This window comes from Oryctolagus cuniculus, chromosome 9, assembly GCF_051225735.1.
Source record: "Oryctolagus cuniculus isolate XC-2025 breed Fujian yellow rabbit chromosome 9, ASM5122573v1, whole genome shotgun sequence".
Classification (NCBI taxonomy): domain Eukaryota; kingdom Metazoa; phylum Chordata; class Mammalia; order Lagomorpha; family Leporidae; genus Oryctolagus; species Oryctolagus cuniculus.
In genome coordinates, this window is record NC_142875.1 from 136,855,354 (window position 1) to 136,879,087 (window position 23,734).

The following is a 23,734-nucleotide window of genomic DNA, read 5'->3' on the forward strand; positions in this document are numbered from 1 at the left end:
TTAAAAATTCATAAGGAAAATGATGTAGCATGCATGGTGCATATGAGAATGGGAAATCAGGATTCTTGCAGCTGGCACTTAGCTGAGTGTCTGATTTGCAGTCAGGCACTCGTTAATGGTGTAGCAGGATTTTGTCTTGGTTTGTAAGATGAAGTGCCTCAGTGGGCTACAGATTCAAAACAGGCAGAATCAGCTGTTGAGGGTGGCATCGCAGGTTGCTGTTGAAGAGCTGGCTGTTGGTACTCCTTAAGATCCTGCTAATAGAACCCATTCCATTATGGCCCAGACTCTAGATTTCTCTATCTATTCTTGGCTCGATACCATTTTATTCAGTATTTTAATTTGTAGCTTAAAGGTGTCAGTGAAATAGGGGATTTTAAATGTCTTTTCTTCAAACTGTTTCTCTGCCGTTTCAAGGGGTCTGAGGAGGTTTGGGAAGTACTTTGGCCCCAGGAAGGGACTTGAGGTTTGCAGAATGGTCAGGCTTGGGAAGACGGCAGGGAAGGATCCTGTTTAGAAAGTCCAGTAGGTAGTCTTTCCTAATACCTTCACAACTTCATTTTGTTTCCTCTCATCCCCAGTATTTAACTGTGGTAATTTCTTCATAGAAAAACAAATAGCAACAAGGAAAGAATACGTGAAAGCAAATTACATAACAACAGATTTTGTGTTTAAATAGTATCTACCTGTTTAGTTTTATGAATAGAAAATAACTTGTATGTACCTGCAGGCAAATATCTACTTGTATCTCTCCAGAGTTAGATTTGTGAGCCCGAGTGCAGTTTACATCTGCATACTGTCTCCAGAAGTCCTTAACTCTTTCACTATTCTTGAATTGAAATTTGCTGGAGGCATTAAATGAAACTGTCCTGTTTAAAACAAAACAGGGATAGGAAATGAGAGGAACATAAATATGAGGGGCCTTCGAAAAGTTCATGGGCAATGTGTATTATGAAGAAACTGCATGGATCTCAAAGTGGTTTGTACCAAAATAAACATCTTTTAATTCTGCCTTTCCATGAAATGTTTGAAGTACCCTTGTACTTACCTGAAGACTTTTTGTTTTTGTTTTTGTTTTTTCAGGATCATGCAAAAGCTGATCCTGTGGTGTGGTAACATGCCACACTCCTAGCTGTGCCTCTCTTCAGTCCCCACTTCCTCACACATGCTTCCCTCCTCACGGTGTGGCCAGCTGACACTGTCCCTGTCAGTGTCTTCTGAAGAGCTTGAGGAGGTTACTCAGCCCTTCAGAAAGCACATGTGTGACCTCAGGAGGGCAGCTGTGCACTCCCAGCACAGAGGCCACACCGTGTGTATGGCTTCAGTGTTTTTCAGGAGTTCTACTGCTCAGACTTGTACAGCAGTAGCAGATTGCCAAAACTAACAAAGGTGTTATCACAAAGCGTGACTATTTTGTTTGTATCGCAGGGTGTTATTGTAAGACAGGCTTAGTGTGTATTGAGTGTCTAGATTTATATCTAATGAGAGGGGAAAACCTGGTGCAGGCTCAGTATCCCATAGCCACAGTGCCTGAAACCAGAAGTGTTTCGGATTGTGAAATTTTTCACATTGAAATATTTGCACATACACAATGAAGTATCTTGGGATCAGGACCCATTTCCAAATAAGAAATTCAATTGTGTTTCATAGATATTTATACACATAGCCTGAAGGTAATTTTTTTACTGTATTTTTAATAATTTTTTGCATGAATCAGTTTCAAGGTGTGTAATTTTCTACTAGTGAGTATCAGCTGTCAATAGGTTTTCAGATTGTGGATTCTGGATTAGGATGCTCAACTGGTAGTTTAAGAAAATGGTAGTTAGTCCAGTGTTATAGCTAAAGGAGGCTTAGAGATGATTGTGTCTAAAACTCTGAGGTTTTTAAGATTTGAAGTGACTTGATGATACTCACAAACATCTATCTCTTTTCAGCAATTTCTGTCACTACCATAGTACTCTTCTATAAATATGTGTACAGTTAGACAAGAGGTGATCTCTTAGATTAAGTCTTAAATTCTTCTCCTTACTCATCTGTTCAGTTTATGATTTCCCAGTTTCTTTGTTAGACTTTAGAAATCATTCTTCTATTTACCTCAGCAGCTCTCTTCTGTAAGTAGCCGCCTAAGCATGTAGCTAGAGTTGAACAGTTTCCCAGTACTACTGAGAGTTTATTTTGAGAATAGGTTACTACTATGTAGCTTTTTCCTAACACAGATTGAAATGTTTTAGTTTTGTTCAGAGGTTTTTGAGGTTTAACATTAAAGAAAGTAAGGATTTAAAAGCACAAGTCAAAGTGTTATTTAGAATTTTTGGCTATAATGCTCTTGAAGAGACAATAAATGAAAGCAAAATTACAATTCTCTTATTTACCAAAAAGACCAGTATCTTTGCCCAGAAGGAAATAATAGAACTGCTTGACCTCCTCTGTAATTTTGTGTTTCTGATCACTCACTGGAGTTGTTGTCTTTCACACCCTGACTCTTTCTCAAAGCTGTACTATAAATAGCTCGCAGTTTCTCAGTTGAAGTGCAGCTGAGAGCAGAGTTACAGAGAGAGAGACAGAGATCTTCCACCTGCTGGTTCACTCCCCCGAATGGCCACAGTGGCCGGAGCTGGACCAGTCTGAAGCCAGGAGCCAGGAGCCTGTGGGTCTCCCACGTGGGTGCAGGGTCCGAAGTACTTGGGCCATCTTCTGTTGCTTTCCTAGGCACATTAGGAGGGAGCTGCATTGGAAGTGAAGCATTCGGGACTCGAACTGGTGCCCAAATGGGATGCTGGCACTGCAGGAGGCGGCTTAATGTGCTATGCCACAGTGCCGGCCCCTCACATGTACATTTGAGTTACAGCTAATGATCTGGCAATTCGCAGAAAACAATAATACTAACAGAAAGTAAGCCTTTGCATCCTGCAAGAGATGTGTATTACATTCTCACATAGATCTGATTCTTAGGATATGACCAATTTAATTGGTACTTACTTTGAAAAATACATAGCATGAAAATAGAGCCATTGCCTTATGTGTCCATCACAGAATTTCAAGGCTTACAATCACTGTACAGTAATATTCTGTTTTTATCCATTTCTTGTTCGCATCACTTACCCCTTCTACTACTTTAAAGCAAGTCCCAAACATTTTTTCATTTATGTATATGAGTATATAATTGTTTGACAGTTAAGATATATATGAAATTATTATACCTAGTAAGTAGTATTTTCTTAGTATTACCTGATACTCTCTGATTTTTCAGTGTCCTCCAATTGTCTCTAGAATTGTTTTTAACAGCTTATTTGAATTAGAACCCAGCTGTTTTCATATTTTCTACATACTGCACTTGCTGAATGTCTTTTTGTTTTTCATTCTTAATTTAACAACTGGTGTTAATTTCAGTTGTTCTTACCACATCCCTCATTAACATTTGGGATTTAAATACCATATGATTCCCTATTGTTAGCATTTTCTCTGACAAAGTTTGCTAGCGTTTATAAATAAAATTTAGTTTAATTTACAAATACATGGCAAAATAATTGATACAGTACTTTGGTGGTAATAGTGTAGGGAACCAGAAAATTGGTTCAGAGGGAACTTGATACCTTTGACAGACTTTGTTGTTATAAATCGGGGATGTTTGTGTTTGGCCAGGACCAGTCCACTTGATTACTACCAGTTATTAGAAAGCCTAACATTCATGATGCAGCATTTTCACTTCACGGAAACAGTCTTAATTTGTTGACAGATATTGCAATGTTATTTCCCCTTCCTTTCTTGTTGAACCTCTTTTGTTTTCCTGGCTGCTTTCTCACCATGGGGGAGTCTTGGTTGTTAGACATACTGCTCCTGATCACCACGCACAGTGAGTTCATCTCACTGCCCCTGAGGGGGCCTTACCATCTTTCCTCCAAAATAGCCAGAGGTGAGGGGATTGGGCTGCGACATCTGTCACCCCACTGTTCGCCAGGGTTGATTCGGCTGATCTGGCTGGCTAGCAGGTGTCCCCTTCCCCGCTAGAGGGGGACCAGTATTTGGTCAAGGGTATATGAATAGCAGCGCTCCCCTGCTAGAACCTCCAAATAAAATACGGTTTTTCTGCTGGACTTCTCTTACATAACAACACCAGCAGTGGCAGTCATTGAAAATCATGTGTGGTTTCTCTGGTCTTGTGGTGACCCATAAGTTAGACAGAATGACTTACACTTCAAAGGTGAGAAGCCTGAGGATCAGAGAGGTAGGTTACCGAAGGTCACGTGGCCAGTTCAAAGGCACACTGGGAAGTCGGGTCCTGGTCTGTGCAGCTGGAAGGTCCCTGCTGTTCACACTGCCCTAACTTGCTTTTCCTGCGTGTATGTGTTTCCTCACCACTGCAGATCTTGCTGATGGGAATCTGTTGTAGACACATCTTCAGTCGCGTACTCCATAGCTTTTTCCTGCCGCAGTGCAGAACTCAAAAGCTCTTGTGATTTCCTATTTCTGATGAGAACTTTTTCATTCACATTTTATCCTCTTGCTCGTTTCACTTACGTGTTGCAGTAGCCTTACATGTTATAACAACCTTTTTTGGTTTTGTTCTGTCATTAAAAAAAATTATTATGGGTTTTAACGTGGATATTTCAATAATTTGTTCACCTATTCCTAATGTTACCTTTTAAATGCAAAACTATAGTCAATATCTTCCCAAAGTTTTAACTTACTGCCTTTAAACAATGCATTGAAAATAATGTGCTAGTGTTTCTTTAAAAAAATACATTTTTTTCATTTTGCGATATTTTGAAGAAATGTCTTACCTGTAAGTATATTAAGCTACATTATAATTATTGTTTTCTGAGAGAAAGTGGTATAGAAGAACAAAATAGCATAGGTTAAATTTAAAAGACTTTATGCCTACAATTAGAATCCTTTTGCTGGTATTATCCATCAACAGCTATAATTGAGCAACTTCAAAGACTAAAATTGTGAGTTTAAACAGTTTACTGCAAATTAGTTCATATTTATAATATTCTGCTTACCTGGTTACATAATTTTTAACTGTGACCCGAAATTTTCTTTGCCTTTTACTACATGTTATTTGTTTCATATTAAGATACTTTTAAAATCTAAAAATAAGTTACACAAAGAAATAATAGGTTGCAGTTGATCTTTCTTGTGAACAACACACATAAGTAACTCAAATGGGTATATATCTTATTTAAGTCTATCATTGTGGTGTTTCTACCTAAAAATTTTAATTTTACTAATTTTCAATTTTAACAGTTGGCCCTCCATATCGGTGGAATCGACCAACTAGGGATCACATCTACTTGAAGGGAAATTTTATGTCTGTACTGAACTTTGTTCTTCTGATACTACAGTATCAGATATCTGTATAGCATCTATAGTAGATATTAAAAATCATCCAGAGATGGTTTAAGGTGTCCAGGAGAATGTGTCTTGGTCACATGCAAACACTACAGCATTTTATATGAAGGACTCCAGCATCTGTGGGTTTTGGTAGAGCATTTGCGAGGATTCTGGAACCAGTACTCTGTGGATACCGAGGGACAACTGTGTATTTTTTTAATGCTAATAACTGTGATTTTTGCCTCTGTGTTTTCATGTTAGGTAAAAGAATTGAACTTCACAAATGTTTTTGTAGAAATAATGACCATTTTAAAGAGCTTTCTAAAGATAATCATTAACTTAAAGCTACAAAATGTGTTTCATGTTAGAAATGTCTATTGATGTAATCAAACATATAAGACTGTGCTGTGAAATATGATTGTTTTCCAGTGTCATGTCACAAACCCTGCATTTGTGCTTTTTCACAGAGCACTCCCATGCCACCTTCACCAGCTGTTCAAGTGCAGGGCCAGCCTAGCAGTTCTCAGCCTCCTCCATTCAGTGCATCCGGGCAGCATGGAGATGCAGTGAGAAAACCTGGACAGAACTTCATGTGTCTGTGGCAGTCTTGTAAAAAGTAAATGGCCATTTTATTTCATATACAAAAGTGTTCTTTGTTTTGGAATGCTTTTCTATTTAAATTTCTGTCACCTATAATTTGATCAAAATTTTCTTTTCAAACCACTGACTTTGAGCAAAAATATTTTAAGAGTCATATTTAAACAGGTCTGGTAGTATTTAATCTAAGAAATGTATTAAAATGATGGAAAGACTTCATTGTATAATACGAAGTTGTTAAGGAATGTGGCTTTCCATTGGTCTTTGTTTCACTCTTTCACTCTTTCTTTCTCATTTGAGAGGCGTAGAGACAGAGATGCTCTAATCACTGGTTCATGCCCCAGTTGCCAAGAGCAGTTAGACTGGACTGGAAGTGAAGCCAGGAGCTGGGTGGCAGGCACTGACTTCCCGTGAGCCATCACCACTGCCTCCCAGAGTCTGCAGGAGCAGGAAGCTGGCAGTCGGACCTAGCACACCGATGTGGGGTACAAGGCCGTATGCCCACTTTTTAAAGAAAGTTTTCTTGGACTTGAAGGAAAACTTGAGAACTTTGGTTGCAGTAAGGGCTGCAGTCCCTGTGGTTGCCGTGAGTAGTTTTCTCAGAGCTCCAGCCTAAGGCGTTTGTTTTAATAGACAGAATACCCTTCATTTCTTAGACGTCGAAGATTCCATCTCTTCTTAATTAATTGATATCAGAAATTACCACATCTTCTTAACTATTCATGGTTTTGACTCTGTGTTGGAGATGTTGCATTCATCGTAAGCTATCTGCTGGCTGTTCTGAGCTTGTGACTCTTCGTGTGGCCTGTGGCTTATTAATGGACAGTGTTTATGAAGAACTGTAGGTGTCAGCCGAGTAGTGGGATCATGAAGTCCTTTCACTGCATTGTTTGACTAGAGAGCTGTTTCTCTTTTACATGAAAAAATGCACAAAATGTTTCACATTCCATCATGTTAGTAAGCATAAGTGCTGTTTCCAGTTTCATGTGTGTGTGATATTTGTGTGTGTACTTTGTCATAGTGCAACATCTGTTGGTCAAAAAGAGTTTTTAAAAATCTGTACCTTAGGTTATTTGGGACTTTTTTCCTTTAATTGATTTAAATTGAACAGTGTATGTTTTGTGAATTTGAAACATTCTTCACTGATGTCAGTTTTACTCTTTTCATTTGTTTGGAGTTTTTTTGTCCCAATGGCAAATAGCAGAGATAGAGAAGGTAGCGTGCTAAAGCCGTTAGCAGACGCTCCCAGAGCTTCAGCGTACTTGGTTAGATGAAGTATTTGAGACTTGTGAGTGGAGAATTGCCTGACAGGCTCAGTGTTGCATAATTTGGGCTTTTTCTGAATAAGCTGCAGCAAGTCTTACAGCTTGTCCTTTTATTGATTGATTCAGGTTTTGAGATACTCGCAGTCATGACCGTGAGCAGCTGAATCCTGCGCCTCCTCAGGAAAATGTTCACGCTGGCTGCTGGCGCCCTGTGGAGAGGCTCAGTCTTCACAGCTTTGAGAGCTCTGTTGAGTTATTACTTTCTTAAGCCTGCATTCTTAGATGCTACATTGCTGGTAACTTCAGTTTTAGTCTGGAAATCTTTATTGAGTGACCTGTAGGAGAGGCATGTTCTAGGAGCTGGAAATAGAGATCATTCCAAGCCCCAGAACACAAATCAATTACAGCCTGAATAATTGTTAGAAAAAGATAGTCCATAGGACTGTTGGCAGCATAGCAGGCAATTAGTAGAACTCTGGAATGGCTGGAAAAGTTTTACTAAGAAGTGGAGTTGTGTCATGAAGAATGGGCATGAGTTTGTCATGATTTCCAGGGGAGAAATAAGTCATTAGGTCATAACTATTGTCTACTAAATATCTTAGTTCTAATTTCTTTAATAGTTAATAAAAAATATTAAAGAACTTTTTTCTTTCACCAGATTTAGAGCTAACATTGTTTACTTCACTGACCTATTACTATAAAATACTTAGTATTTAAAGTTGAACTAATTCTAATTTCTGTGTATAATACAGTTGTTTGTGCTGAGCACACTCCTTCATTTTATTCCGGGAAGGACCTAGCAGTCCTCCCTGGAGTGTACTCAGAGACTGGACCGTTGTCTCTTACTCTCAGCCTGTTATTCTGACTCTGTAGTTTGTGTCCACTGGCAGTTGATCCAGATGTTTCCTTAAATTCTAGTTTGGTTTTATGAAGTCTGCTTAAACAGGGTAATCTGTCGTTCTATCAGGAGAGACTGAGTTTCTTCTTGTCTCCTCTTGTAATGTAAACAGCCATTGAGAGTCCCTGCCAAGAGCGTACTAAAACACTGAGAGGCCCTCATTTTTTGTCAGCTGTGGATTTCCTTGAGGAAAGGCGAAGTGGTGCTTGATTGCTTCCCTTCTGTACCAGCTTTCCTAGTAACAGCTTACTCGTTAGCCCTCCACAGAGGTAACCATGGCCTGTGTTACTGTTAGGAACTAACTCACAAGTTGAAACATACAAGCATACCTCAGAAAGTCAGGGAAACTCTTTTATTTTAGTGCAAAAAGAATTGAACCACATGCATATGACCTTGCTTCAAAAAATTCATTAAAAATACATATTATGAAAAAAATTATGCATTGGTTTTGAATTGTTTTTGTACCAAAATAAGCTTACCTTCATTCCATTTTTCCATGAACTTTCCATTTATATTTGATAACCATCCTTGGCTTTATTTCTTGATATTAAGCATGTGCCCTCTTTGGCCAACAAGAATCTTCTCAAGTGGATGACGTAGCCCTTGTGCGTGATGTTAGTGTAACTGTTTGGTAGCTGCTTTGCTTCTGGCTAAACAAGCTGGCCCACGTTTATCTTGTGCGTTTCTTGCCCGACACCTGAAATCAACTGTCTCCTCAGGTGCCGCTGGCTTCTTGTACTGGGAAAACAGATTTAGTCTGGGATACCAGAAAAGATGTGTGTCCTAGTCTGTTTTCTGTTGAGATAATTGACTACTAGAAAGTGGATCATGTATAAAATGAAGAAGAAAAGAAATTTTACTTCGTAAGTTCTTGGAGGCTAGGAGTCCAAGGATGAGTGGCCACAGCTCATGAGAGCTTTGCTGCTGGTGGAGACCAGAGTGGTATAGAGCATCTCTCACTCCACCCCAAAGCTGGCCCTGGGGATTAAGTTTCTAACAGATGAACTAGGGGCCCGGATGTGTGTGTGAGGAACCAAAGCCACAGCCATTGGTCATTATTTCTAGGATTTTTCACTTGGCTAATCCTCCGCCCGCGGCGCCGGCACACCGAGTTCTAGTCCCGGTTGGGACTCCAGATTCTCTCGCAGTTGCTCCTCTTCCAGTCCAGCTCTCTGCTGTGGCCCGGGAAGGCAGTGGAGGATGGCCCAAGTGCTTGGGCCCTGCACCTGCATGAGAGACCAGGAGAAGCACCTGGCTTCTGGCTTCTGGCTTCTGGCTTCTGGCTTCTGGCTTCTGGCTTTGGATCGGCGCAGTGTGCCGGCCGTGGCGGCCATTTGGGGGGTGAACCAACGGAAAAAGGAAGACCTTTCTCTTTGTCTCTCTCTCTCTCTCACTGTCTAACTCTGCCTGTCAAAATAAGGGGGGTGGGGGTGGATAAACTGGAAATCTCTTTCAGGGTAAAAGACGTTGGAAAGTAAATTGTGTTCATATCGATACTTTGAATGTTGTTGAAAGTACATCCCACTAATGGTAACAAATTACTGTGTTTTGAATTCACTTAAAGTTACTCAGTGGTTTTATCATCAGCTGGATACATGAATGGTTCACTTGTTTCATTCTTACTTATGGAGTTGCTCTATTACTTAAAATATTTCATACCTCTAAAGTCACATTAAGAACCAAGGTATAGTCAAAGAAATTTTGATTCCTATCATGTTCTATATTACTTCTGCCTTCCGCAATATTTTACCTTTACTTTTTACTTTTTAAAGTGCAAATAAATGATGAATATATTTGTATCTTCTACTTCTTAAATAAAGGGAAGCATATTTGTAGGATGAATAATAGTCACCCCACAACACACATGTCCACCAAGATGTGGAGTTCTAATCCCCCAGAATTTGAAAATGTCCCTTAAATGGCCACAGGAGCTTTGCAGATGTGATTGGGGTAAGGCGACTACCAAGCAGCCTCTGAAAGGAGGCAGGAGGTCAGACACCTAGGCAGTGTGATGATGGGAGCAGGAGACGTTTGCAGCAGCTGTGCTGTTTGCTGGAAGTTGGAGGAAAGGTGTGGGCCGAGGAGTGCAGGCTTGGAGGCTCAGTCCGTTCTCCCTGAGAGCAGAGCCCTCCCGTGTAGGCGCCTGACCGAATGAGCTGGTGTTTGAAGCTACCAAATTCATGACAGTTGGTTACAACAGTAGGAAGCTAATAATAACTATTTGCAGCTTTCCCAATCTTGCTATTTAAAATAGGATTAAAATGTAATTTGTATATTCCATGACCATTCAAAAACCCTCTCCTGTATTCTAGAGAGCACTTCCAAAACAGTAGGAAGCAACCTCAAAAAAGCTGTTTATGTTTCATTTTTTCTTTTGCTTCAGAATAAGCTTAGGTTTTAATTATGTTTTCCCAGAAATTTTTGAAAAACCCTTAAATACAGATTTAATCATCATTCCTCTTTTTTATACCTGGGTAGTACTCCATCATGTAGATGTGTCAGTTCCCTATTTATAGACATTTGTTTCCAGGTTTTTCTCTTAAAAATAGTGCTGTACTGAATTGCCTTGTGCAGTGAATAATATTTTTATACTTTTTTGCCCCCATATCTTTGAGACAAATTCTTAGGAATGGAAGCGATGAATAAAAGTATAAGTATATGCACAATTTTGTTAGATATTAACATTCTTCTCATTGTGGTGCACCACTGTGCATTGCACAGAGACTTCATTCTTCACCACCTTGCAAATACAAAATGTTACAAGGGGCCAGAAGTTTGCCAATCTAATGGATGAAAAGCAATATTGCAGTAGTTTCCATTTGTATTTCTTTTCAGTACACTGTCCCTATCTCTGCTTGTTTTTCTGCTGGTTTTTTTTTTGTTTTGTTTTTTGTTTTTTTACAGGCAGAGTGGACAGTGAGAGAGAGACAGAGAGAAAGGTCTTCCTTTTGCCGTTGGTTCACCCTCCAATGGCCGCCGCGGCTGGCGCGCTGCGGCCCGCGCACCGCGCTGATCCGATGGCAGGAGCCAGGTACTTCTCCTGGTCTCCCATGGGGTGCAGGGCCCAAGTACTTGGGCCATCCTCCACTGCACTCCCTGGCCACAGCAGAGAGCTGGACTGGAAGAGGGGCAACCGGGACAGAATCCAGCGCCCCGACTGGGACTAGAACCCGGTGTGCCGGCGCCGCAAGGCGGAGGATTAGCTTATTTCTATTGTTTGTTTGTTTAATCTTTTTTTTTTTTTCACTCATTAGTCCTTCCTCTTTGCAGAGTGGGTAAAATTTGTTTTTTCCCTTGTTAACTGATTTTCTGTAGCGAAATGTGTTAGCCTTTTTATTACTGCTGTTTGGTCTAGGTTATGGTTGGGAAGGTTTTCTCCATGTCCAGATTATAGAAGAATCTCCAAGTGTCTTTTTTATTTTTTTTAGAATGTTTGTAGTTTTGTAGCTTATATTCAAATCTTTTAGTTTTTGGAATTTCTTCTCTGTTGGTCATTTTTTCCAGTACAGTTTGTAGTGGTTTCTTAAAGTGAATTCTTTTCTTTATTAGGTTTATTGCTAGATGGTGGTCCTATTTTTTGTTGCTATCATATATGATCTTAATTTGTGTTATTCTTTTCTTTTCTAAGATTTATCTATTTATTTGAAAGTCAAAGTTAGAGAGAGAGAGATAGACAGAGAGAAGGAGAGACAGAGAGAAATCTTCCATCCATTGGTTCACTCCTGAAATACACGCAAGGGCCAGGGCAGGGCTGATCTGAAGCCAGGAGCCAGGAGCTTCTTCTGGGTCTCCCACTCGGGTGCAGGGGCCCAAGCTCTTGGGCCATCTTCTGCTGTTTCTCAGGCACATTATCAGGGAGTTGGATCAGAAGTGCAGCAGCCAGGACTTGAACCAGCATCCATATAGCATGCTGGCACTGTAGACAGCAGTTTAACCCACTGCACTACAGCACCAACCTCTGTGTTACATTTTCAGCCATGATTGTTTTTTAACCAACAGATTTTATTTTTTAGAGTATTTTTTGGGTTTATAGAAAAACTGAGCGAATAGTGTAGCGTTCCCTCACATCCCCTCTTGCTTCCTCTGTTTGCTAACATTGGCATTATTGCAACCTGTGTGCCACAGTTGATGAACCAATGTTGATACATTTATTATTAACTGACACCCATAGTTTACATGAAGATTCTCTCATTGTGTTTATATTACTTGTGGTCATTGGGTTTTGATACGCACGTAATTAGGGCTGGTTGTACCATTAGAGTAACAGAGTACTTCCACTGCTCTCAGATTCCACGGTCTTCCGGTTTTGACTTTCCAGAATGTCATATAGATGGAATTATATAATATGTAGCCTTTATAGACAGGCTTAACTCACTGTGCAGTATGTGTATAAGATTCCTGCATCTTTTTGTGAATTGATTGCTCATTTTGTATTCTCTGAATGATATTCTGTTGTATGGACGTCCCTGGGTTGGTTTGTCCACTCATCATGGTTGCTTCTGGTTACTGACAGTTGCGCAGTAAGCAAGTGTGAACGCTGCTGTGCAGTGTTGTGTAGACAAGCATTTTCAGCTCGTTTGGGCAAAACCTAGAGTTAGAATTGCTGCATGGTGTGATAAAACTGTGCTCATCATGGTAAGAAACTGCCTGTCTTCCATAGTTGGCTGGGCTGTTTGGCTGTGATTGAGACCACTTATTGCTCACAGCTTAACCAGCTGTTGGTGTTCTCAGTGTTTTGGACCAGATGGGTACGCTTTGTAACTCCGTTGTGTTAATCTTAAGTTCCCTAGTGACATACAGTGTTGAGGATCTTTTCATTCATCTGTTTATCATTTGTGTATCTTCCTCTATGGAGTATTTCTTCAGATGTCAAACACTATTCTGCATCATGGGGTTATCATTTTTGGCCTGTCAGTACAATGGATCATATCAATTAATGCGTTTAAAAGCTTATTTATTTGTTTGAAAGACAGAGTGACACAGAGAGAGATTTTTTATCCAGTGTTTCATTCCCTAATGGCCACAATAGTTGGGTCTGGGCCAAGGGAAAGCCAGGAGCCTGAAACTCCATCCCGGTCTCCCTGTGAGGAGCACGAGCCTAAGCATGTGGTTCATCTTGTGCTGCCTTTCCAGGCACATTAGCAGGGGACTGGATCAGAAGCGGAGCAGCCAGGATTCCAGCCTGTGCTCTGATATGGGATGCTGGCCTTGCACGTGCCGGCTTAACCTGCTGCATCACACCATTGGCCCCGCATCGATTCATTTTTGGCTCTCGAGCCAGCCTTGCTTGAGTACCTGAAATAAATCCCACCTTGCCTTGCTTTATACGTCTTTTTTAAGTTTTTCCTTTTGTTAATAGTTCTTTCCATACGTGGAGAGGGTTGCTGTGATTTTGGTTGCAGGTGTTTACACTGTGTTCATCAGTGTTCCTGGTGTCTTTGATTTTGGCATGAAGATAATGTGGTCCTGATGGAAGGAGTTGGCAGGTGTTCTCTCTGCCTGTCTTCTGTGGGTATTGTGGAGAAGGAGCATTGCTTCCCTCAGGGTGGCAGAATTCACCAGTGAAACCATCTGGTCTTGGTGTCTTCTGATATGAAGGTTATCAATTATTGATTCAGTTTCTGTTATACTAACACCGTCACACATCTCTTAACTAGAGGGATACACTCCAAGAAGTGTCTCATTAGGCTATTTTGTCAGAGTGTACTTACACAAAATAAGACAGCAGCAGCATCATGAAGAGATAGAATCATGTGGGGGCACCATTGTGTACACAGACCACCATTACCTGAAGCTCCATCAGGCTGCACTTGACTGCAGCTCCAGGCCTGTGCGGGGTCACTGCTTCTCCTTGTGTGACGTTTGGCTGGTTGTGTGTTTTCAGGAAAGTGCTTCATTTCTTTGAGGTTACTGAATTTGTGAACACAGACATACTCATAATATTTCTTTATTGTTCTTTTAATGTCTGTGGGATCAGTAGTGATGGTCCCTTTAGCATTTCTGAGGAGTAATTTGTATCATCTCTCACTGGTTATTAGATTGACTAGAGGGTTATCTAGTTTATTGATCTTTGCAAAGAACCAGGTTTTGGTTTTGTTTTTTCCCTATTAATTTTCTGTTTTGAGTTCTACTGTTTTCTGCTCTAATTTTCATTTCTTATCTTCTACTTACTTTGGATTTAATTTGCTCTTTTTTCTCATTTCCTAAACTAAAAGCATAGATTATTGACTTTAGGTATTTTTTTTAAAAAAGTATGTGAATTAAATGCTGTAGCTTTCACTCTAAGTACTGCTTTTACTCTGTCTCTTGCATTTTAAGTGGTACCCAAATTTTAATTTAGTTTGAAATATTATTGAAATGTGTCATTTAATCTCCAAATGTTTTTACTGCTTTTCAGCAGTCTGTGTTACTGATTTTATGAGTGTACATTGAATGATTTGTATTCTTCTCAGTTTGTCAAGGTGTGTTTAATGTCCCGTTGTGTGGTCTCTCTTGTGCATATTCCATGTGAGCTTGACCAGGATGTGCTGCTGGACGAAGTGCTTTGTAACTGTCAGTTAGATCCCGCTGATTGATGGTGCTGTGGTGCAGCTGTATCCCTACTGATTCTCTGCCTCTTGGATCTGTCCGTTACTGATAGATTTATATTCAAGTCTCCAGACATAATAGTGGATTTGTCTCTTTCTCCTTGTAAGTCTGTTGGTTTTGGACATGTGTCTGTTGCTGCTTGGTGTTAGGGGCATATGCCTTCAGGATTGTTACATCTTATTGGAGAATTTATCTCTGTAGGATTATGTTGTTCACTCTTTATCCTTGATAAATTTCCTTACTCTGAAGTTCCCTTATCTGAAATTAATATAGACACTGCAGCTTCCCTTTTGAAAAAACATATCCATAAGCAATTATACATAATTGTGACTACTGTGTATTGTTTTGATGTAATGTTCAAATCATAGTAAACAAATCTACCAAAAAAAAGTTATTTTTTATGGTAAATACATTCAAAATTCTTTCTTATGGCTTTTTTTTTTTTTTCAAGAAAAATCTATAGTACATTATCATTATGTGAAGTCACCCTGCTGTGCAGTAGAACACCAAGCTTCTCACTCCTGCCTGACTATAACTGACCTGTCCGGACCCCCCTTCCCCCCCCCCCCCCCGCCCTTCTTTTCTCAACCTCTAGAAACCACTATTCTACTCTCAAATTCTTTGGAAACAGTTTTTTGGTTTTGTTTTTTTAGTGTCCATGTGAGTGATATCAGATGGCATTTGTCTTTCTTAGTGTCTGGCTTATTTTACTTAAAATAATGACCTCTAGTTCTGTCCTCTAGTTCTATCCATGTTGTTATAGATAACAGAATGCCATCCTGTTTTATGAATAGCATAGGTACTGACCCCTTCCTTACCATTGTGTCTGTGGGTTGTCCAAGTTTCTAGGCACTTGGGTTGTTTGCATTTTTCAGTTATTCTGAATAGTACTATGATAAAGATTGGATGCAGGCATCTTTTTGACCCAGTCATTTCCCTTGGCTGTGTACCCGCTAATGGGATTTCTGAGTCAAGTGGTAGTTCTGTTTTTATCTTTTTGAGGAACCTTCACACCATGTTCCACAATGGTGTACCCTAATTTTCATTTCCATCAGAAACGTGCAAGGGTCTCTTTCTTCCAAATTATGTGAGCGCTGGTTGTCTTTTTGATAAGAGCCCATCTTTAACTAGGCTGGCATGATATCTCGTCATGGTTTTGATTTTCATTTCCCTGACGATATTCAGTTAGAGCATCTCTTCATATATCTGTTGGCTTGGCCTTTTGAGTGCCTTCATTTGAGAAATGTCTGTTTAAATGTATTGCCCTTCAGAAAAACTAGATGATTTATTTGGGTTTTTTGTTAGGTTGCTTGAGCTCCTTCTACATTATGGTTGTTGAACCCTTGTCATACGTGTTCCGTGCACGTATTTTCTCCAGTTCTGTTTCGGTAGGCTATCGTCATTCTTTCGGTTGTGTCTTTTGCTGTGCAGAACTTTTTAGTTTGATGAAATCCCTTATGTCTTTTTTTGCTTTTCTTTCCTGTGCTTTTGAGATCTGATGTAAGAAAAATCCTTGAATGTTCCAGTGTTCAGAAGAATTTCCCCTCATTTTCTCCTAGTAATTTCATAGTTTTAGATCTTAATTTTGGTCTTTGATCCATTTTGAGTTGATTTTTTGTGATAGTGAGAGAGAGGGATCCAGACTGATTTTCTGCATTTGGATATCTAGTTTCCCAGCACCACTTATTAAACTCTGTGCTTCTCCTGTGCATCTTCTGAGCACCTTCGACAAAGGTGATTGTTGGGAGCAGGCTGACTTCCAGTGTCTCTGTGCTGTCCAGTTGGTCTCTGTGTCTCTCTTTCTGCCAATACCAGGCTGTTTTAGTACCTGCAGCCTTGTAGTATATTTGTTACTTTTTGCTCAAGACTTCTTTGGTTATTTTTTGGTGGTTATTTGTGGTTGCATACAAATTTTAGTAGCATTTTTTTCTACTTCTGTGAAAAATGTCATTGGTAATTTGGTAGGGATTATTTTGAGTAGTATGGACATTTTAACAAATTGATTATTCCAATTATGGACACGTGGGATGTGTTTCCATTTCTCTGCATGCTTTTCAGTTTCTTTCATCAGTATTTTTTAAAAGATCTTTTACCCCTTTGATTAAAGTTATTCCTGGAGTGAGTTTTTTGTTTGTTTGCTTTGTGGTAGCTATTGGAAACAAGATTGCTTTTTTGATGTTTTTCTGTTAGTTCACCATTATAACAATGCTACTGATTTTTGTATGTAGACTTTGTATCGTGCAGCTTTCCTAAATTCATTTATTAATTCTAATAGTTTTGTCATATGGTTTTTGGGATTTTGCATGAAATTGTGTCCTCTGCAAACAGTGACCATTTGACTCCCTCCTATCCCATTTCGATGCCTGCTATTTCTCCTGCTAAGTGCTCTGGCTGGGATTTCCGGTGCTGTGTTGATTAAATTATGAAGGTGGTCATCTTTGTTGAGAAGCCCTTAGATTTTCCCTTCATTATGATGTTAGCCATTGGCTTGTTCTGTGGTCCTTACTGTGATGGGTATGCTCCTTCCGAGCTGCATTTCTTTCATTTTATCAGGAGAGATGCTGAGTTTTGTTACATGTCTGTCTGAGATGTCCTGGAGCGTATGCTAAAATTAGTATTTTGGGTTCTCGTCTCAAGCTTAGAGAAGGATTCTAAACTTACATATAAACAAGACAGGCAGCATGGTAAAGCTCAGGATTTATTTGGGGAAGGGAAGGAAATGCACAGGAATGTGAGGGCTTTGTTTAAGGGAGAGGGAGTCCGAAAGATGAACCAGCTCCACACCAGGCAGAGGACAGAGCGAGGGCCACCAGGAAGGGGGTCAGGAGGAGGCAGAGACAGAAGGTCCAGGGGCCCTGCAGAAAGGGCAGTGCGTGCTGGACAGTGGGCGGGCCCTGGCACGCCACACCTCTACTTCCAAAAGGAAAGCGCTTCCGTGGCGTGACTGGCAGGTGGCTGTGCACAGGTGCCATCAGGTGGGGGCGGGGGCGTGGTTTCCAGCTCTGGAGTCTCATCAGTCCAGTCCTGCCTGCCTGACCGCTGTATCAGTTGTTCTCCTTCATTCTGTGGTATTGCATCTACTGACTGCTGAGTCAGTCCTGCGTCTCCAGGATGAATCTCTGATTGTGCTGAGTCATCTTTTTAGTTTGCTGTGGCATACAGTTTGATCTGTGGTTTGGTGTGATTGATTTTGGGAAATTCTCACATACTCTTCAAGTAGTTCTTAGGTTCTTTGTCTAGCATTTCTGTTACATGTATTTTATATTTTGTAGTTGTCCCTCACTTTTCTTGGATTTCCTGTTCTTTTTTCCCTTCTTTTTTCTCTCTTTTTTCCATTTGAGACATTTCACCCAGTCTTGCAGTGATCCCGTCATTTTTTCCTTGATCTCTGTAGTTTTCTTCTGATTTGCAGCACCTCCACATCTGCTTCTGTTGCCCATGTTGCCCCCTTTGTCTGTGAGCACCTTTGTACGTCACCAGCCCGGCAGTCCCGCGTGCACTCGGCATCTGAGTCAGGCTCTGAGGGCTCTTCTCCTGTTGTGCATGTTTGCTTTTGCTTTCAATATTTAGGTATGCCTTGCTTTGTCGGAAGTTGGACATACTTCACTTAGGAACCAAGGAAAAAAGAACTTCGAGTGTGAGGTGTTGTTTTGACCTGCCTAGGATTTAGGCTGTGTTTAATGTTCGGTGCAGCTGTAGGTGCCGAGGCTTCAGTTTCTTTAGGATTATTTTTAAACCCCTTTTAAGTGTGGTGAGTCCCGCAGCTGTCCCAGTTCGCGGCCTGTGCTGCAGGAACCCTGTACATGAGGTAGGAAGACAGCAGGGGTGCCATCCTCCCGACCCCTGGATGAGGTCACGCTCTTCCACAGGCCTGTGGTGAAGGCTGCCCCTTCTGTAAGGAGAGTTCCTCAGCCCTTGTAAGTCTAGAGGGGGCTCAGGTGCTCCAGTCTCTCTCCCCTAGGGTCCCTGAGGCAGGCCTTTGTGAAGGAGCCTAGTTGAAAATGGCTGCTCCTCCCCACCCCCAGTGGAGGATGGCCCAAGTGCTTGGGTCCTGCACCCGCATGGGAGACCAGGAGAAGCTCCTGGCTTCAGATGGGCGCAGCGCCAGCCGTAGCGGCCATTTGGGGGGTGAACCAACAGAAAGGAAGACCTTTCTCTCTGTCTCTCTCTCTAACTCTGCATGTCAAAAATAAAATAAAATAAAAATTTTAAATGGCTGCCCCTGCCTTCCCCTCTTAGAGGCACTAGGGCATTTTCCTCTCACATTCACCAGGAGAACATGGGGTTGCTGCAGGTAAAACGCACATGACTGTGAGATGAGAGACTGGTTCCTCAGCCTGTCAGCTCTCAAGGGAGTCCACAGTAGGCCTGCAACAACGAAATACTATTTGAGTGTTCCTGCAGAGTTACTGACTTGAGCAGTTCTGTGTGTCCCTGTCTCCCCCTTTTCCGTGGAGTTCTCAGAGGGACCTCCAGATTGCCAGCCCTTCTTCAGCATTTTTCCTTGTTTGTATACATCAGGAAACACAGGTTAACAGAGATTATACTTCAAATAAGTAAATGCTCAGTGATTCCATTTTGTATTTGCCTTCCCCACAAGTTCCATTTGAGCAAAGAGAGGACTTGATGCCCCGGGATAGTCCCGAGTGTGTCCTCCACCGCTCATGCTGGTCGTAGGACGCTCTGAGTGGCGTTGAGCAGGGTGGTTTGGCAGTCCCCGCTTGCCTTTAGCCCTGTGGTTTCTGCTTTCTGTTTTATGTATGCAGTTGTAAGTAATATTTTGTTTGAAAAGACATTTGTTTCAAATGTCTGGGATTGTAACAGACATTTGGAGAGAATTTTTGCTACAAGGTCGCTTCTCATCTATGTCTACTTAATCACTGCTATGAAATGTGAAAATTATCTCCCACTGAGGTAAATATGATCTAGAATGTGTTTATGTTTATAAGTGACATCATGAAAGGCAACTGCAGGAACGTAGAGGCTCTCACACTTACTCTGAACAGACCAATCCAGTGTGGACGCTGTGCTGTGAACCCAGACTTTCACTTGCTCTCAGTGTCATTGATGAATTCTCTGACCGCCCAGGAGTCTGCCCAAGTCATATCAAGGTTCCTGTTCAACCTTCTACATTGCAGTTGCTTCTAGAGATTCTGTCACAAGGTCTAATTAACTCCTACACAAGCAAGAATAATATTTCAGAATATTGGTTAGTCTGAAAGGAAGTGACATAAAACAATGACAGACATCAGCTTTTGTTGTATTTTGCAAATGATTAAAACTTCCAGGCAGCTACATTTGTGTTTTCGATAGGGATGCTTCTTACAGATACATCATCCACACTTCCTAGTAATTATGTGATATTCTCCAGTGATTGCTCTTTCAGAATGACAGAGTCAGTTTACAAATACTGAAAAAATTTTCAAATATTTAACAACAGATGGTAGTTTTATATATAGTTATTAAAATATATGTTAAACATTGCATTTTATATTGCTTTGCCAGACATTAAGAAGATGGGACTCCTATGTCTTAAGAAAGTAGTTGGACCCAAGAAAAAGTATTAGTTCTGGTTTTGTTTTTTTAAAGATGCGTTTATTTATTTGAAAAGCAGAGACAGAGAGAGATCTTCCATCCACTGGTTCACTCCCCAAATGGCCGCAACGGGGAGAGCTGGGCTGTTCTGGAGCCTGGAGCTTCTCCTGGGTCTCCCAGATGGGTGCAGGGTCCAAAGCACTTGGGCCATGCTCCACTGCTTTCCCAGGCCCATTAGGAGCGAGGTGGATCAGAAGTGGAGCAGCTGGGACACGAACCAGCACCCACTGGGGTGCGAGCACCTCAGGAAGGCTTAACTTACTACACTACAGCATCAGCTCCTGTTTTTCTTTTTGTTAGAGTAACATACACATGTTTATGCCCGAGCCTGAGGTTCAGCAGATGAAGAAGAGAGGAGTATTTGTGAAGGAACACAAGAGAATCCAGTATGTGAGTAGAGGAGTTTGCCCTGGAATAACAGGCCTCTTTGGCTAAGATCCAAAGGCAAATGGGTGAACACCAGAAGATTTAATAACAAAGAAAAAGTCAGAGGTGATAACGGAATAAACTTATTCTTTCAGTGTTAAACTTTTTTTCCAGAGACGTAAAGGTAAGACAGTTGTCTCTGAATTCTCTGATTTACATTGACACACAGGAGGGAAAGGTCAGAACTAGTATGGACGCTTAGTATGTAACCAGAGTTGATCGTAGTGCACTTTCTGTGGGGAACGTTTTCGGGAGCAGAAATGCATGGGGGAACCGGATGGCCCTGAGCCGTGCTGGGCAGTGCTGAGACAGTGTGGGCAGGAGGCACAGGGCAAAGACCCGAGGCTGCCGCCCAGTGATTACTCTTCCCACTGCCGGCAAGGGCAGCAGCTCTGTGTGTGGCCTGCGGTTCACTGGATAGTTTTAGGCACACGTGTTGTCCATGGGAGTCTCACATCACCAGGAAAACTCAATTCCCCAACAAACACAAAGTTTCAGAGAAGCGCCTTTTGCCGAGAGCTGCTACTGCTTGTTGTGCACGTCAGATGGACGCCATTCACATTGTGTGTGTCATAAATTACGTGTGATTAAAATAGATTTTCTGGGGAGGAGGAGTTAAGTGTCTTAAGAAAGAACATTCTTTTACTTTGTATAGATGTCATTGTGTCAACATGGTTCAGTCACAGTTCTGTTAAAAATGCATACAGGGGCCGGCGCCGTGGCTCACTCGGCTAATCCTCCACCTTGCAGCGCCGGCACACCGGGTTCTAGTCCCGGTCGGGGCGCCAGATTCTGTCCTGGTTGCCCCTCTTCCAGGCCAGCTCTCTGCTGTGGCCGGGAGTGCAGTGGAGGATGGCCCAAGTGCTTGGGCCCTGCACCCCATGGGAGACCAGGATAAGTACCTGGCTCCTGCCATCGGATCAGCGCGGTGCGCTGGCCACGGCGGCCATTGCAGGGTGAACCAACGGCAAAGGAAGACCTTTCTCTCTGTCTCCCTCTCTCACTGTCCACTCTGCCTATCAAAAAAATTTTTTAAAAAAATGCATACAGGGAGAGCGTGTTTCAAGAAAATACACCAAAATGATAGCAGTCTGCACACGTGGGTCACAAGGAATTCTCATTTTTGTTTGGTGCTCTTTTGGTTTTTGCAGGCTCCCGTAAATGAATTCGTTGGTGATTTCAGGGGGTGGGGTGGGTTACTGTTGGCAAGATGGTGATGAGGATGTGTTGCTAGATGTGGCCTTGTCAAATCCCAGAATATTTTCAAGAGAAGACTTAGTATCTGCTTACTTTGTGTTTCTTCATAGTTTAGTTCTACATTAGTTAAGCTGTTTTTAAAGACCCAGATTTTTTGAAACTCATGGATTTGGAGTCCTTAACCGTTTTTTGTCCTCATGTGCTCATGTCAGCCAGTTTCATTCACGTAATAGAACTTCACTGTGAACCAGTACCGTAAGACCAGGGTAGTCAAATCAGTGGAGAAAAAAAACTGGGGAAGAAGGATGGTAGATTAGAGAGAAGCAGTGCTGTGTGGAAGGCAGGCAGAGTGAGGAGCCCTAACAGCAGTAGCTGCATGTGTTTCGGAATTAAAACTGAGCTAGCCTGTGGCTTGTAACTTACGTATTGTAAATAACCCTGATTACTTTTACATATTGTAAAGAGGTTTAAAAATAGAAATTTTGATCAGAGATGTAGTGCATTTGGATTTTGGGGTGTGTGTGCAAAGGCTTTATGTAGTCACGCATACTGAACAGAGACCCGTTCTGTGACATGTATCCTCATGTGATTTGGTCGTGCAGACGTCATAGGTCGCCCTACTCCATCCTGGGTGATTTGGCCTAATCCATCCCTTGGCTGGAGTGTGTGTGTGTGTGTGTGTGTGTGTGTGTGTGTGTGTCTGACTGTATACTGGAAAGCTTATCCCTGCCCCCCATCAGCTGTATGGATTGTGTTTCTGTAAGTAAGTGGCAAAACCTGACTCCACACCTCAGCTCTGTGTGTGTGTGTGTGTGTGTGTGTGTATGTGTATATGGATTACCATATTGGTCCTAGGGCCACAATGAACCAAAAAAGCTGAAGTCAACCACCAGAGAAAATGATGCCATTGAGAGACCTTGTAAGCACAGGATGCATGAGGCCACTGCTGGTGTAGCACAGTAAATGTTTTCTTCATAAGTAGCTACTGATAAACCAGTAACATAGTTGGCTGTCATCAGTATGTGCGGTGTGTTTATGTGACTAACACACAAGCGTGAGTAAGGCACTGTGCTACAGCATTACTGGGAGGTAGGAATTCCTGAACTCCACTGTCACCTTAGGGGACCACTGTCAGATGCAACGGGACTTCAGTTAATGGTTTAATGGTATCTATGTGAACTCTTAAAATCCATTAAGAGGGATGAGTATTTGGTGTAGCAGCTCAGCCACCGTTGGGGCACCGGCCTCCCATACAAGGCTGCCTGGGTTTCAGTCACACTTCCCTTCCCCGTTCCAGTTTCCAGCTGACGCACACCTGGGAGACCAGGAATGATGGCTCAAGTACTTAGGTCCTTGCTACCCACATAGGAAACCCAGATGGAGTTCCTGGCTCCTGGCTTCAACCTGGCCCAGCTCTCCCTGTTGTGGGTATTTGGAATGTGAATCAGCAGATAGGAGATATGTCTCTGTTTCTCTCCATCGCTCCCTGTGCTTTCAAAACAGGGTCAATCAGAAGGTGTCCACGTGGCAGGTACCAGTCTAGACAAGTTACAGCACAATTCTACATTTGTTCTTGCCACCCGTGTGGACACTGGGGAGGGGACCAGTCGAGGGATGTCGTCTTCCCTCCCTTTCTCTGCCTCTCAAATAAATTTTTAAAAATTCTTTGATGTATGTACTGATGACTTTAGTTTCACAATAAGCTTCTGGTAGGTATTTAGATAAATATGAAATGGCAATGAAATATATAACCTATAATGATTTTTGCCAACATCTTATAATTCAGTATTTAATTACATTTTCATTTTAAAAATCTTAAAAGCAGTCATAAATA

The 23,734-nt window shown here is 41.6% G+C and overlaps 1 protein-coding gene across 4 annotated transcripts in view; it reads left to right on the plus strand.

Moving 5' to 3' along the window:
• ARID2 (AT-rich interaction domain 2) overlaps positions 1-23,734 on the plus strand; it is a 148,235-nt gene that overhangs the window by 112,419 nt on the left and 12,082 nt on the right. For all 4 annotated transcript variants that reach the window (XR_016213678.1, XM_051850994.3, XM_089304801.1 and 1 more), the window contains one exon: positions 5,802-5,950. Coding sequence is in view for 3 of the 4 variants with exons in the window: in XM_051850994.3 (XP_051706954.1) it covers positions 5,802-5,950 (149 nt within the window). In the remaining variant the exon portion in view is untranslated. The remainder of the gene's footprint in view (positions 1-5,801; positions 5,951-23,734) is intronic.